We start from the raw sequence: 15,064 nt of genomic DNA, 5'->3' as shown, positions 1-15,064 counted from the left end.
TTTTGAACCATCCGAAGCTGATTTCATTATCATTTTAAGTGCTTGCAATCACTCCAGATATGTCGTGCTTAAATTGTGACAAAATCAATTGTCAACATGTCATAATGTTCTATTGATATTGAGGCTAAAGCCTTTGTTGTGTTGATGAAGATTGTCCTTCACCATCTACGACAAATGTTTATTATTTTTTTCCTAAATTGTATAATTCTATTCATTAAATGAATTAATGGATTAACTTTTAAAAATGATAATAACAAAATAAAATACATATATGACAATAAAAATTAATGACCTTTTTTTTTATATTGGGTTAGGGAAAGATTGTATTACAAAATTAACTGAATTAGAAGTTTAATTAGAAAAGTCAATAGAAAATTGGTTGGTTTTAATGTTAATGTTGATGTTGATTTTCCCTTATTTCTCAATTCTCCACTTACTGTTGGGTCTTAAAAAAAAATACGAAATTCCAATAACTATCACAGCTCAGTTCAGGTCCGTTCTTGATATTTTTAAGGTTTTAGACGAAACAATAAATTAGGTCTCTTTAAAAAATGTTATAAAATATAATACAATAAAAGTTGAAAAAAAATTTAGCATTAGGAGAAGAAGTATTTATGCTGAAAAATTAAAAACTCTAAGCATTTGATTAATTTATTTTAGCCTAAAAATTTTTCTCCCACATTAAAAGTTGAAAAAATATTGTTTTGAGTCTCTTTCAGCCTTAAGTTCTGACCTGCCACAGCTCTTACCAGTGTGCGGGAAGAATGAAAGGAATGTGGCCTATTATTGATTCTATCTAAGCCCCCATCATAATTTGCTTTCTTAGCCATAAGGGATTCCATTTCTACCATTAAATGTCAGCTCATTGAGAGGAAGTTCCCTTTGGATCCTATCACTCCTCCAGGGCGATGGGATCTTAGGAGCTCTCAATCTCACCTCACTTTCACTGATGAAGCTGTTCGGGAATACTTGAAGTGAAATAAACGCATTTCATTCGTCTCTCTTTGGGTTTGGGTTAGTAATTAAAGGATGAGTGATTAAAATATCAAATTTTAATAATATTAATAATTAAAATAGAAATTTTTAAATTTAAATGATTAAAAGAGAAATACGTTAATAATTAAGTGATTATTTTTATAATTTACCCATAAAAATAAACCCAATCCAAATTTTGGATGCTGGTGGAACTTGGAATTTGGGAGTTGGACTTAAGATGATTTGGTTTTACGTAATTATGATAAAAATGGGATGTATATATTTATATGACTAATGGTTAAACAACTTTTTGTTATAGATAACTTTTTATTAAAAGAAATACGGTTTAAAATTAAATTTATTAGTAATGTCATTAGTATTTCTTCATTTGTATAACTAATAACTCTCATATTTAGAGTTATGTTAGTATAACTTTATAGCATTTTAGGTGATAGTTTTAGCATTTAGATTAGTTTTATTACAATTTATAGCTTTTTCAGTGTAATCATATTTTATTTTATTTTTATCTTATTATTTTTAGACATAGCTTGAATTTACTTGTTATTTTTCTCTTTACATTGTGGGTTTTGAATGAAAAATGGGAGGTTTAGAGCATAGAGTAAAAAGTAGTAAAGAAAAGTCTTCTGCTCCATCGGATTTCAGTCTTCAATTCAGAATTTTCAAACAACAAATAATTCGCTCCACCACAATTCTACACTCGGTGAAGCTAAATGATTAAAACCTTAAAAATAAGATGTGACGTGATTTAAGAGGAAAGAGGGGGGAAATGAAAAAAAATCAACTTAAAGGTTAAGAAAAAGAGATTGAGAGCGCTCGGCCTTAGTTTGATAATCATTTTTTTCTCTAGATTATTTCTTTTTACTTTATCTCAATGCAAATTTGTTTTGAATTCTTTCTTGTGATGTCTTCTCAAATCAATATGAACTGAACTCTATTTTCTTGGAACAATGATGGATCGTATTTCTTGGTTAATTAATTATTTTCTATTCAATTTTTTAAAATTCTGTTAATTATTTATTCAATCATGTGTTTGTATAATCTGCTTGTCTGATCACCAAGTTATATTAATTCGATAATCTTGATTCATCTTGAAAGAGGAAATTAAGGTTTAGATCTAGACTGAATAGATTAAGGTTAACTTTAATAGCGCTGACAAATAAGGAAATTTGCAGCTAGGATAAGAATATACCTAATGCCCTAATCAACCTAATAGGTTTGGTCGTAGTAACTTCGCCCAACTTGCCGAATATAGGAATATAACTAGTGGGGAAGGGGGATTAACTTAGCTAAATATTGGAACGGCCTAATTAATGCCATTAAATTCTGAGTTAGTAATTATACAAGTTGAACAATTGAATGACAAAAAATTGATTAACTGGAATGGGTGAAGTTATAGTTCGAAGATCTTAAAATTGATAGAGAAACTTATGGATTTTCATTGTTTTAGTTTAATGCAATTTTCAGCATTTCCTTAGTTTAATTTTAGCAATAATTAGAATTTATTTTATTGATCTAGACTAGATAAAAACTGAATAGTTTTATTTAAGAGTTTAGAATTTGATCATCGTGGCAACGATATCCTCTTATCACTTTATTACTTGATTCAACACGTAAAAACACTAGTTATTGTATTATTAAATTAATATATTATATCATTAAATATTTTATATTATCATTAAATTTAAATTTTATAAAGTTTAATAATTAATAATTTTATATATTTATCATATATATATATAATTATAGTATTTAAAATTCATATTCAATAAATGCTTTATAATTTAACATAAAATTGATTATCAATTACTTTTGATATTAATAGAATTTCAATATAAATATGTAATTCTTATAAATGATTTTTCATAAAATAAATAATCATCATTTATTTATATTTTATATTTATTTTAAATAATATCATAAATTAATATTATTTATTAATGTTTATTATGGTTGTTCAATTCTAAATTTGGATTTTGGGTTGGATTTATTTCGGGCTCGGATCAAATCAGTTTTGAACTTAGATTCTTACAGACTCAGGCTTTTCAAACTCAGATTTTCTCAGTCTCGGACTTTTTTAGACTCAAATTTTTTCAAATTTAAATCATTACGAGCATTTTAAGACTTTTCTAAAATTAAAAAAGTTATAAAATTTTAACACTTAAATTCGAGTATCATAATTTTCTTAATTGTTTTGGTAAAGGATGAGGTTATCTCCGTCTTTGTAATAACACTTTCCTTGTAAAAAAAACATATAAGTAATGACATCGCTTTGGCAATGTGGCCGTCTTAGCTCAGCCGGTAGAGCGCATGGCTTTTAACCATGTGGTCGTGGGTTCGATTCCCACAGACGGCGGATTTGTTTTATTTTTGCTTCTCTCCTACATAATTAATACGATGATAAATAGGTTATAATTTAATTTTAAATAATAAAATATTTTTTTCAGTAAAATATGCAGGATATAATTTAAAATTTAAAATTTAAAATTCACCTATTAATGTTAAAATTTATTATTAAAATAGAATTTTAGTATTCAAATTATTAAAATAAATTATATTAATAATTATTATATTATTAAATATAAATATTTATGTTTAATAATATTAATAATTATACCCTCAAAAATATTATTAAAATTATAATATTGGGAATATTGAAAATTAAATATCTGATATCAATATTTTAATATTTTAAAATATTTTTAAAAATAAAATAAAATATTATTAATATAATAATATTAAGATTGAGTTCAGTTAATTTATAATGCACTTTTCTGAAAAATGACTTACGTTCTTTAAAAGGAAAAATCAATTTCGAGAAAAAAATAAAAGACTTATTTCTCATTTATTTGTAAGTTATTTTCATTGACTAAATTATTTTTCACAAAACAAACATAGAAAAATACACTAAAATATTTTTCAGAAATCATTTTATGTGAAACAAATACACCATAAATCTCAATATATATAACATTTATCATGTCTATGCTGAATTCTCAATCCAAATTATTATTCTGATTATACATCACAATCATTTTTTAATAAAAAAAAGTCAATAGAATTTAAATTAAAGGTTGAATAATTTGATACAAACTATAAAAATAAATAATTTAATATTTTCCAATAATTGCCTCCTAAATTATTTGTTTCCCTCAGTTTGCCATGATTGAGACTTAAAGACTTTGGGTTATTGGCCGAAAATGAAGAGAATAAAGGAGACTTTAGTCCACTTGACAACCAAAACCTATTGGTATGTACTTTTACCGCTAATGTAAAGATCAACTACCTTTAGTGGTCGATATTCCATAATTGGATTCTTTTATCCATTTTTTTTTTTATTTTTAAGTTCGTGTTCCGAGTTAGAGAAGTTAGAGAAGGGATATTAACATCAAAACTCGAATATTAAATCAGTTCAGATATGACACGAAATAGATTTAATATACTTCAATTAAATTGTAAATACATTTATACCTATGATATGAACAACTTAAATTTTATGTCTTAAAAAAGAAGACAATGTTAACAAAATTTAGGACGGCTATTTGTTTTTAACATGTTAGATTCAAGTTGCCATTGTGGTAAGTATACTTTTATTTACAGTTTGATCCACAAATTTCAAATATGTTCTACCTCATATTTGAGTTGGTATTTAACAGCAAAGCTAATAAATGGACTTACCGAAAAATCTAATTAATATAATATTATTACTTTGAGAACTCAATTAAAATATTTTAAAATTTAGATCATAATTTGAGAATGTTTGATACGATAAATCCTTTTTTTTATTAATTGCTTCATGAATCAATAATAATTAATTTCAATTTAATAATACAAAATACACAACAAATGAACTTAGAAAATTGGTTATCTAATCAACTAAAGTGACAATAATAATAGTAAGGATTGATTGAGAAAATTTTCCAATAAGGAGACATGCCATGTTAAAATGTACATTATTGTTATCCAAAGATCAGCCAAACAAAAATCAATTATAAATATTTTCAAAAAAAATCAACAATGAAATGAATAAAAGAAAAAGTGCAAAGAGAATGAGACAAAAATACACCGACTTTGATGTGGGATCTAACATCCCACCTTAGTCACCCATATAAATTTTCAACTCATGCTATCAATCTAATCAAATAAACCTTGTAAAAGAATTAATTAAATCAATTGAGTTGATTATTTTACGAGGAGGATATAAATATTATTATCAATGCTAAAGAATATGAGTTTAAGTGTATTAAAGCGCATTATTCTCTTATTTATGAGTTGGGGGACTATAAGTAGTTCTAAGCATTATTTTAAAAAGAACAGATATGATTAAAACTTATGATGAGATTATTTACCATGAAAAAAGAGCATTTTTCAACCCGAACATCTGATATGATCAAAAATGTTTTTCACCTAAATGTATAAAATATTTCATGTATTATTATATTAAATTATTTAAATATTATTTATCAAATTATTTTCTTAAACCATTAAAATGTTATTTATTATTATATTAAAATTTTTAAAATATTTCATGTATTTATTACTGAAGTATTTAAAATGCTTATCTATTGTATAATTATATTAAACGATTTAAATATTATCTAAATTAATTTCTTTTTAATTCCTGTTCACTACAAATTTTAACAACAATGTTTACTCTAAACCAAAATTTTAAAAACACTTTTCAACTACAACAACAGTGCCTATAGAAACTTTAAACACTATTCATGCAAACCGCCAAGTTAGCTCGATTATTACTTTGGCGAAAAACTTGGAAGAAATAATAAAAACCCGACGACCCGACCCATGAACACTTTATACCGAACAAATCAAAGAACAAATTTCATTTCTTATCTTAATTATCATTGATTCCCTTTCTTTTGTAATGTATACTACAACAATAATAATGGTAGAACACCTTGGTGGGTGGTTGAATGCAAAAACAATATAATTAAAAAGGACAAAAAGATTGAGGCTATTAATCTAGATGGTGGGAGTGGTGGCGCGCCGCTCCCAAATATCATTCCGAAGAAGTCACCATCATTGCCACTGGACCCACCATGGCCACCACTGCCGGCGTTGGTTGTGCCGGTGTACCCAGGATAAGAATAGCTCCCTGTCTCTTCCCTGTACACGAACAATTCAAATACACGTTAGTATATTAAACATTTTTGGTGTAAATATCATTAAAATTTTCTAATTCATGTATAAACAAATAAAAGCTTTTTGATCTCAAATTTCAATTAGTTTATACAACCAGCAACAAATGAATAAAACAATTTCATGTAGGAGCAGATTTTCAAAGTGGGTATTTCAGGGTTCCACTGTAGTATTTTTTAAGGGACTTCTGTACCATAAAGTGTACCAACCAATAGCATTGAGTTTTCAAGTTGAGTATTTTAGGGGTAGAAAAGCTCAAGTGGGATCAGAAATGGGGAAAAAGAGCATCTTTTGAGGTACAACTTTTCATTAATTATTTAATAGCAATGACTATTTTGAGATGCAAAGAGACAGAAAAAAAAGTGCTTGAAAAGCTGTAGTGCTGACCTAATATCCTAAGGCTCCATATGGGTGATGTTGGAAATAATTAACAAAATAGGTTAAAGCCTAGATTGAAATATACAATAACATAAGATTCATAGAGAAATGTGAGATATTCCAACTTAGACTTATATAGATTGAATTTTAATTCGATTAAGAGTGTTTAAAAAATCTCTCCTTTTACCAAAATCGTGACTGTAAGTTTCTAAGAATCTTTTCACTACATCCTACAAGACATAGGGCCCAGGTAATGGCCTAAAAGTCAGAAGGAAAACCCCTCCTATTTTGGCCTACATTAACAGCTATACATTAACATCAGAGTGGTGCCCACATTGAGTCACTGAAACACATTTAAACTAATGGACCCCTACTCCTTGCTAGCTGGAACCCTCAACTGAGCCACCGGCCCCCATGTTTAACACTACAAACATCACCAGCCTCACTCTCTTCACGATCCCATCTTATTCTAACAAAGGGGATCCAACGGTGAAAGGAAAAAAAATACAAGATTTAAAGGGTAAACACACCCTTTTAAAAGTGCATGGGTACCCTAAAAAAGAGGACGACCTTCCCCATGCAAAAGCACATGGATTAAGGACAACAAATTGAGTCTGTACTAAAGCTGTGAAGAGGAACACGCCATCACGTGCCTTTATGATCAAAATTACAGAAATGGGGTCTAAAATATGAACACCAAATTATTAATTATTATTTATAACAGTGGTAGTTAAAAGCGGCAGGTAATTCAGTTATAAGGGCAAAAAAGACCAAGACGAAAGGGTATATTAGGGTTTTACCTTGTCTCACCAAAAACGCCAGCGTTTGAAGTGAGCTGCTCAACGAGAGCAGCTGATTTAGGCTCCACGCTGGATGCTTTAACATATTGAGTCATTACGCCAGCTCCTGAGGGTACAAAATACGCTCCATTGACCATTATGTCCCCATCTGTTCTCCAGTTCCAATCTGTCCAATCCTCGTCTGTATCCACGCGCTTTGTCACCTGTTTGTTAAAAATATTAAAATATAAGCCGACTCAGTGTAGTGCATCACACGCGCTTAAAATGGCATGTATTAGAATACATTCAATAAGACAGTCATGCACCGTCTTTTTAGAATTATATTTTCACTTTTCAAAGCGATTATTTGAAGAAAAATACAAAAAATTATTAAACTGTAAAAATTGGTTGGCTGGCATGCACAAATCCTACACGAACCCCCAAATCCACGCGCCACCGCTGAGAGTGGAAATTACGGAAGAGTTCCACTTGCAAAAAGAAAAAAAAGTTCACGAGACACCCACCAAAAGACATTCTCAACCCAAACAAATTATTTTTTAAAATAATTATCCTTTCAAAAAAATCTTTGAACTTATAAAGAATTATTTAAATGAAAAAACAGTAAGGACTAAATTGGATAAAGTAGTAAAGTTGAAGGACAAAATGAAAAAAGGGGTTTACCTCTTTAGCACTGGGGTCCCCAGGGGCAGAGTAGCGATTGCCTTGACTGTTGATAGTAGGGTTACCGCTGCCGCCGATAGCATACATTTGCCATGAAGTGAAATCATTGTTGACCACGTGAATATACCCTCTCCTACACCTTGGCATCCTTTGCACCAATCCTACCCCAAATACATTGAATGCTATCGTCACCTGCATCCCTGAATCAGGCAAATACCTAACCCAAAATACAAACCCACTTTCAAAATCTTATTTTATTTTCACTGCGATTGGAGTATTCAAATCATGATTTTAACAGTTTAACCTTCTTTTTAATAATCTCGTGATAATAATAATGTTCACTGAAACCTAAGATAATAAAGGGTTGAAAAATGGGCCCACGAAAAAAAGTTTGGAAAATGGGTCCTTCTACTTAAAACTGACTTTAGATGGGATATTTGCAATTTAATAAATTAAAAAATTAATACTTATTCATTAATACGAGATACATATGTCATCAGTATTATTTTTAATAAATTATGTTAATATGAGATGTATATGTTATATTTACTATTTTTAACAGTAAAATAACTGAAATTTATAAAAAAATATTAATTTACTCTTTACTCTAACGTAAAAATAAATAAATTTACTTATTTTTTAATTAAAAGAGACAAAATATAGTTTGACACTTAAAACACTTAATACACGAACTTACATAATATTTTTATCACAATATTAAATATTACCTGCAAAAGCAAAATCTATTAAAAATTTTGTTTATCCAAAAAAGGAAATTATGATATTTATTTACAAATATCAACCATTAAAAACAGGGGAAAAAGCCGGAATGGCAAGGGCATTGGCCTCCAGGTTAAATGGGATAATTCCACTTTTAGCCCCTCAGCTTTTTTTAATCCTTTGATTAATGGAAAAATTGCATTTTTTTTGCCGTCCAAAATATTAACCTCTAAACAGACCCCGAAATTCTACTCTCAAAATTTACATTAAACTAAGCTAAGGGAAACGGAAAAATGTACCTGTCATCATGTCCCAAGAGCATAACTTCATCATGGTGAGCAAAATAGCTATTACTAATTGTAATCCCGGTGGATCCCATAACAGCATCAACCAACCCATCGGTGCAGTAACTTAAAGAACAATGATCAACCCAAATTTTCTGAGACCCAAAAATCGAGATCCCATCACCGTCCGATCTCCCTCTCCTCCCCACATGCGTCGGAGATGAAGCAATGTCAGTGTTCCCCGAAGGTTTACAATGGTGAACATGGATATTATGGATGATAATATGCGACACGTACTGTAACGTTAAACACCCATTTCCGGTTATATGGACGTTGACACCTCTACCGTCGATGGTTTTGTAAGAGTTGAAAATGAGTTCGTGTTTGAGTTTGATGACCATGTTGGTTGAAAAGACGATCCAAAAGGGTTCGTCTTGGATGACGGCGTGCCGAAGGGTGCCTGGTTTGGGGTTAACGGTGTCGTGGTCGGAGGAATCGGTGACGGTGTAGATCCGACCTCCTTTGCCGCCGAGGGTGCCTCGTGCGAAGCCGATGGAGCAGTCGGCTAAGCGTTGACGGTTATTGAACCAGTTGGGGTCACATCTCCAGCAATCATCAATGGGGTTTCCAGTTCGACATTGATCTTTGGTGTTTTCAGACAATGTTTGTCTTCTAGATAAAGATGCATTTAAGCTCCTGCAAGGGAAAAAGTGAAGTTTTTTAGTAAATGTATAGAGAGAAAACAGATTTTTCTCTTCTTTAAGCTTATTTTCTCTTAGAATCCTTCAAAGAGGGGGGGATTCAGATTTGGGCTTAAAAAAACACTAAAATGGGGGTTCTTTTTCCTTTTTGTGAAGAACAAAGAGAAGCCATTGTAATGCAAAACAAAAGGGGTGAGGATTTGGGGTTATAAAACACTAAAATGGGTTTTTTTCTTTGAAGAACAAGCATTCGAGGGAAGCCATTGTAATGCAAAAACAGAGAACTTGAAATTTTCAAAACAAAACAAAAGGGGTGAGGATTTGGGGTCATAAAACACCAAAATGAGTTTTTTGTGGGTGTGTGTTTTGAAGAACAAGCACTTGAGAGTAGCCATTGAAAAGGGAGGATTAGCTTACCATTGAACATCAAGAACAACGGATTCAGGGTGAGGGTGTTGATGAGGGAGGCTAAGATTGAAGGTAGCTCTTGAAACTGAAGCCAAGATGCACATGAAGAGAATGCAGGTGAAAGGAAGCATCTTGGAAGTGAAATGAAGCAACAAAAATGGAAACGAAAGTTGGGGATTCCCAGTTTTGTTCTTCTGTATGAAAAAGGTCCACTTCTTTGCACAATGTAATGTGACTGGCATTTGCTTGTTGACTGTTGTTCTAGAGCCCAAAATAAACTTAGGAGATTGCAAATCCTTGGAAAATGTGAAGTGATTTATATAATAATACCAAAGCAATTTAAACAAAAAGTGAATGAAAGAAAGCTTTGCTCAAAGAAAAGAAGAAAGAAAAAACGACTTACCTTTTCCAATTTTTCAACTTTTTCTTCTTCTTTTTTGGTCGGATTTTTAACTTTTTATTCTTTAATTATTTTATCTAAGGCTAAACTCTACGAATGCCCACCCAACTACACTCGGCATTTTTATTGCATTTTTATTTTGATCACTAAAAGTTTTTTAGTTGATATGATAATATATTTAGTCATCAATATTTAATTATTCTATTAATTTGATTTTAATTTTAAATTATTTAATGAATTTAAACATTCACATTTATAAATTCTATCAATTTGATCATTGAATTTCCTAATCAAAGTTTTCAACTTTTAAAACAGAGGCATTCCAATTATACTAATTGTGTTATTTTTGTTGAAATTATCTAATTTGATCATAACTTTTTTTATATTTTTAAGAAGTTTGTATTAAAAATTAATTAAACAACATTAAAAATAATAGAAATTAAAAATTTTAAATATATAATATATAATGAAACTATATAAATAATTTAATATTTGTAAAAAAACAATATGGCACTTTGACTAGCAAAATTAGTTTTAATTAATTTGGTAAATGATTTAACACTAAATCAGATTACTAGCTATACATATTGTTTATTGTGAAATTAAAATTAAAATAAATAATAATAATCTCTTAATCAGTTTATAAAACTAGAAAAAATCATTAATTCAACTAATTCTTTCACTTTTTTTATAAAAATTAAATGTTGGTAATTTTCATATATAATTTTTGGTTATACAATTGGATTTTTAAAACCATATTTTTTAACTTTGGATTTTATTTCCAATTTTAATAACCAACTTGGAGGACTATTTCTACATACATTGAAGGAATTATCATACTATTAACAATAAGAGTAAATCTAAAGTGTTTTTTTTTAAAGGTTTTTCCATTTTCTTTAGCCAAAATTTTATCGATCAACTGTTATAAAATATTATATTTAGAAGAAAGCTAATGAAAAATAAATAAATAAATAAAGTTTCAAGATAAACCCATTGGTATTAGAAACTAGCTCGAAAAATAACTCGTTAGTTGAGAGCAATATTTATAGATGTGGAATGCCCTTATTTTAAAAGATAAAAGCTTTTATTAGGAAGTTTGATGATTAAATTGATAGAATTTGTAAATATAGTTGCTTAAATTTATTTAATTATTTAGAATTAGGACCAAATTGATAGAATAAGTAAGTATTGATGACTAAATGTGTTATTATACTAGTTAGAATAGGATTTTTCGTTATCAATTTTATGGCGGATGACCAAAGCAGTCTCTAAGATATCCCAAGCAACATTTGCGACTGTGCATTTTGCAATCCTCTTAAACTTCTATAGGTAAACTCCACATAAAGATTGAAATTGTTTTGAGTTAGCATTTTCCAACTTCTCTTCCTTTGTGGTCCACTGTGCTTCCGGCTTTACAACTCTACCACTCTTAGTGTCTATCTAGGGTAGCTGCCAACCAATCAACACAACATGACATGTCTTCTCATTAATGGACATAATATGCGCCTTCATGTGTGCTTTCCAATAAGTATAATTCTCAACTTCGAGTATAAAAGGATGAGATGTAGAAGAACCTTATATAGTTTGAATCTAGCAACACTTAGGATCTTCACTTGCTATTTTAAGTGGCAAGCTCTGATGCGAATTGTTAACTTGAATTGTTGCTAAGAATCAAGCCAAGTGTGTGAAGAAGTGATAAAGGAATAGTCACTCTTTCACCACTAAATGAAAACTCCTTCACCACTAAATGAAAATAGTAATATATATATATATATATATATATAAATTGTTTATGCAATTCAATTTCCATAAGTATATGGAGCCTAGCTAAGTGAGAGATATTCACTCTCTTTGATAATTAAACAAGCTATGTTAATCTATCATGTAGCACCCCAAACCCGGCCCAGACATTATGGCCGGATCCGACATGCCACATCGAAGCGTTCAAAACATTTTATATTGTTGATCCAGAAAAACCTACTTAGTGTTTTAAAAGATAATTTCATTATAGGTTAAAGTGAATGGAAGTCATGCACCGGTAGGAAACCTAAAAAAGAGGAGGTGAGTCTATCGGACTACTTAAGTACCAAGCTCCTTCGGATCCAATCCTAAACATGCACACCGCCATTGCCACACCTTAACGTCATGTATATTTCTAGGAAACCGATTTGATTAAGTCATTTTTAGGAAAAGTGATTAATTTTGGAAAATACTTTCATTGCGGAAGCTTTGCTTGTTGTCATGTTATTTTGAAATTAATTATTTTTTTTTTTTGAAAACGCGTCCTAAAGCTATCCAATTTCAACAGTTAAAATAAGTAATACCTATCTTAGTAATACATATTAAAACCATCAAAAATAATTAAGCGGGCTTATTACATTTAAAAACCCAAAACTTCAAACGTAAATAAAAGGATATCCAATTCACCAGAAGAAAATCAAACTATCAGAACGAGTGGCCACTCCGAATTCCCTCACAGCTCCAAGCCCACTATGGTTGGGGATTTCCTGCGTGGATGAAAATAAAAGGGTGAGTTTGGGGAAACTCGATGTGTAAGGAAAACCCATTCAAAGCCCAAGTCACTCAAGCCTATTGGGCTTAAGCCCATTCAGTAATAAAGGGTAATCGACCGAGCCCTTTTCAGATTATAATAAACCGGGCCTTAGCCCTTTATTCAGATAATGAAGATGGCCTATAGGCCCATTTCAAAATACATGCAACATCAATAACATATGCAAGCCCATTTGGCGTGACTACTCAACCCACCAACCACTACACTCCACCCGCATCCAGCCCTACACTCCATGTGGGAATAGCTCAACCTACCCCGCCTAACACTCCCACAGCTTGCGTAAAATTGCTCGTCAGTTAATAGTAAATTGAGGCAAGCCTCCAAGACGTGGACAAGCCACTTTCAAGATTTCCTCCAAATATCCCAATCCCATGCATCGATAATAACAACATGGCATGCAATAAATAACAACATCAAACATGCATTTAGGTCAATTTAACCCTAGGGGTATTTCGATAATTTATCTACTAGGGGTAAACCGTAAATTTTCCACTTTTAAGGGTATTTTAGTAATTTATCTATTTTAGGGTTTTTCATGCATATTCCTACTTTTCACGTACTAACAGAATCACATCTTGAGGGTTCTTACGAATTGGGCCGTTGGCCTATCATTCTAATTTTGGCCCATTAAGCCCAAAAATATCGAGGCACGTAAATCATGCACTTTGCGGTCAAATTTTGCACTTACCAAAAACATTAATCGATTTACCTCACGAGCATTTGCACACTCGCAAATCTACAAAATATCGATTTTCGGCATTTCAACTTTTTCGACTTTTTGCCGATCCAGACTAAGAAAGAGGGTGTTAATTACACACTGCTTATGCGACGATATCTTGATGAGATCCACACACTAACCGCCTACAATTGGATTACTAACACGTTAATCTAACTATTCAAATACGAACTACGTATTAACCCCTTACAATATTCGGCTAACCACACCTACAGATCATAGTAAGCTTATAAGAAATCAATAAGCAACTCATTAACAAATTTTTGTCAATGTTTACCACATAATCATAATTTCACTGCAAGCTGTCTTCCTGAGCAACAGTCACTAAATCATTTATAACTGGAGCTATGAAACTCCAAATCAAGTGCCATTAATTTTTCCTGAAAATAGACTCATATATCTTCTATCCATAAAATTTTCAGAATTTTTGGTTTGGCCAATCAATACCAGATTTTTCTTAAAGTTTCCCATGTTTCACTATTTGACTAATCTGACCACTCTTCATTACGAATCAAATTTCTCATTGTACAGAATTCGAAATATGTTCTCGTTTATTTCATTTGAAACTAGACTCATTAAGCTTTAATTGCATAATTTATTCACCTTCTAACTCATCTCTCATAATTTATGGTGATTTTCCAAAGTCACATTACTGCTGCTGTCCCAAGCAAATTTATTACCAAATCACTCTTTCACACATAACTTGCATGCATGTTATTTAAACATGTATATCACCAATCAATCATCACATATCTATGATTTTACTTAAGTATAATCTCCATTTCATCATTTTAAAGCACAACATATTAGCTGATTTTTCCCCTTAGCATCTAAGCACATGCATGCTCATTTGTTTGGCTCAACTTCACATATCTTCCATTTTTCATCAAAAGAACATGAAACAACAACCATTTCCTTCATTTTAATTCATGACCAAATGCTCACAACACAACCAAAAACCAAAATATGCTTCAAGAGTCAAGGTAGAATCAAGAAGAACTCATGAACATCAAGATAGAAGCAAACTACCATGAACTTACCTTCAATTTTCTTCCCCAAGTGACCGAACATTCAAGAGCTTTCTCCTCTCCTTTCTCTTCTCTAACTTTAGGATATGATGAACAAAGATGGACAAAACTTTGTTCTTTTCACCCCTTTTTCTTTTAATAAAATTTCATATTTCATCCATTTAATTCTTTAATACAAAAGACATGAAATGCCCATCATGGAACATTTACCTAAACCATTATTATGG

At 30.7% G+C, this 15,064-nt stretch overlaps 1 protein-coding gene and 1 non-coding gene across 4 annotated transcripts; one reads left to right on the top strand and one right to left on the bottom strand.

Annotated features, from left to right (window-relative positions):
- The first annotated feature begins 3,276 nt into the window (after nucleotides 1-3,276).
- TRNAK-UUU (transfer RNA lysine (anticodon UUU)) lies at nucleotides 3,277-3,349 on the top strand. The gene has a single exon. It is a non-coding gene; the product is annotated as a tRNA-Lys (tRNA).
- Nucleotides 3,350-5,804: 2,455 nt separating this feature from the next.
- Nucleotides 5,805-10,632, bottom strand: LOC108486586 (probable pectate lyase 13). Of its 3 annotated transcripts, none has more exons than XM_053030050.1 (6): nucleotides 10,505-10,632; nucleotides 10,111-10,397; nucleotides 9,008-9,688; nucleotides 7,989-8,205; nucleotides 7,329-7,531; nucleotides 5,805-6,117 (listed from the first exon to the last, which is right to left on the bottom strand). In XM_053030050.1, the coding sequence occupies exons 2-6, from the start codon at nucleotides 10,341-10,343 to the stop codon at nucleotides 5,883-5,885; spliced, it is 1,569 nt and encodes a 522-aa protein (XP_052886010.1). In that variant the 5' UTR covers nucleotides 10,344-10,397; nucleotides 10,505-10,632; the 3' UTR covers nucleotides 5,805-5,882. The 3 variants fall into 3 exon arrangements, with proteins under 3 accessions (XP_052886010.1, XP_052886011.1, XP_017646199.1); XM_053030051.1 differs by having other exon boundaries at nucleotides 10,111-10,362; nucleotides 10,505-10,610; XM_017790710.2 differs by having other exon boundaries at nucleotides 10,111-10,581.
- Nucleotides 10,633-15,064: the final 4,432 nt, after the last annotated feature.

Source organism: Gossypium arboreum, chromosome 6 (assembly GCF_025698485.1).
Source record: "Gossypium arboreum isolate Shixiya-1 chromosome 6, ASM2569848v2, whole genome shotgun sequence".
NCBI lineage: Eukaryota > Viridiplantae > Streptophyta > Magnoliopsida > Malvales > Malvaceae > Gossypium > Gossypium arboreum.
Note: the sequence above shows the minus strand (reverse complement) of the source record. Positions and strands in the feature narration are given on the sequence as shown.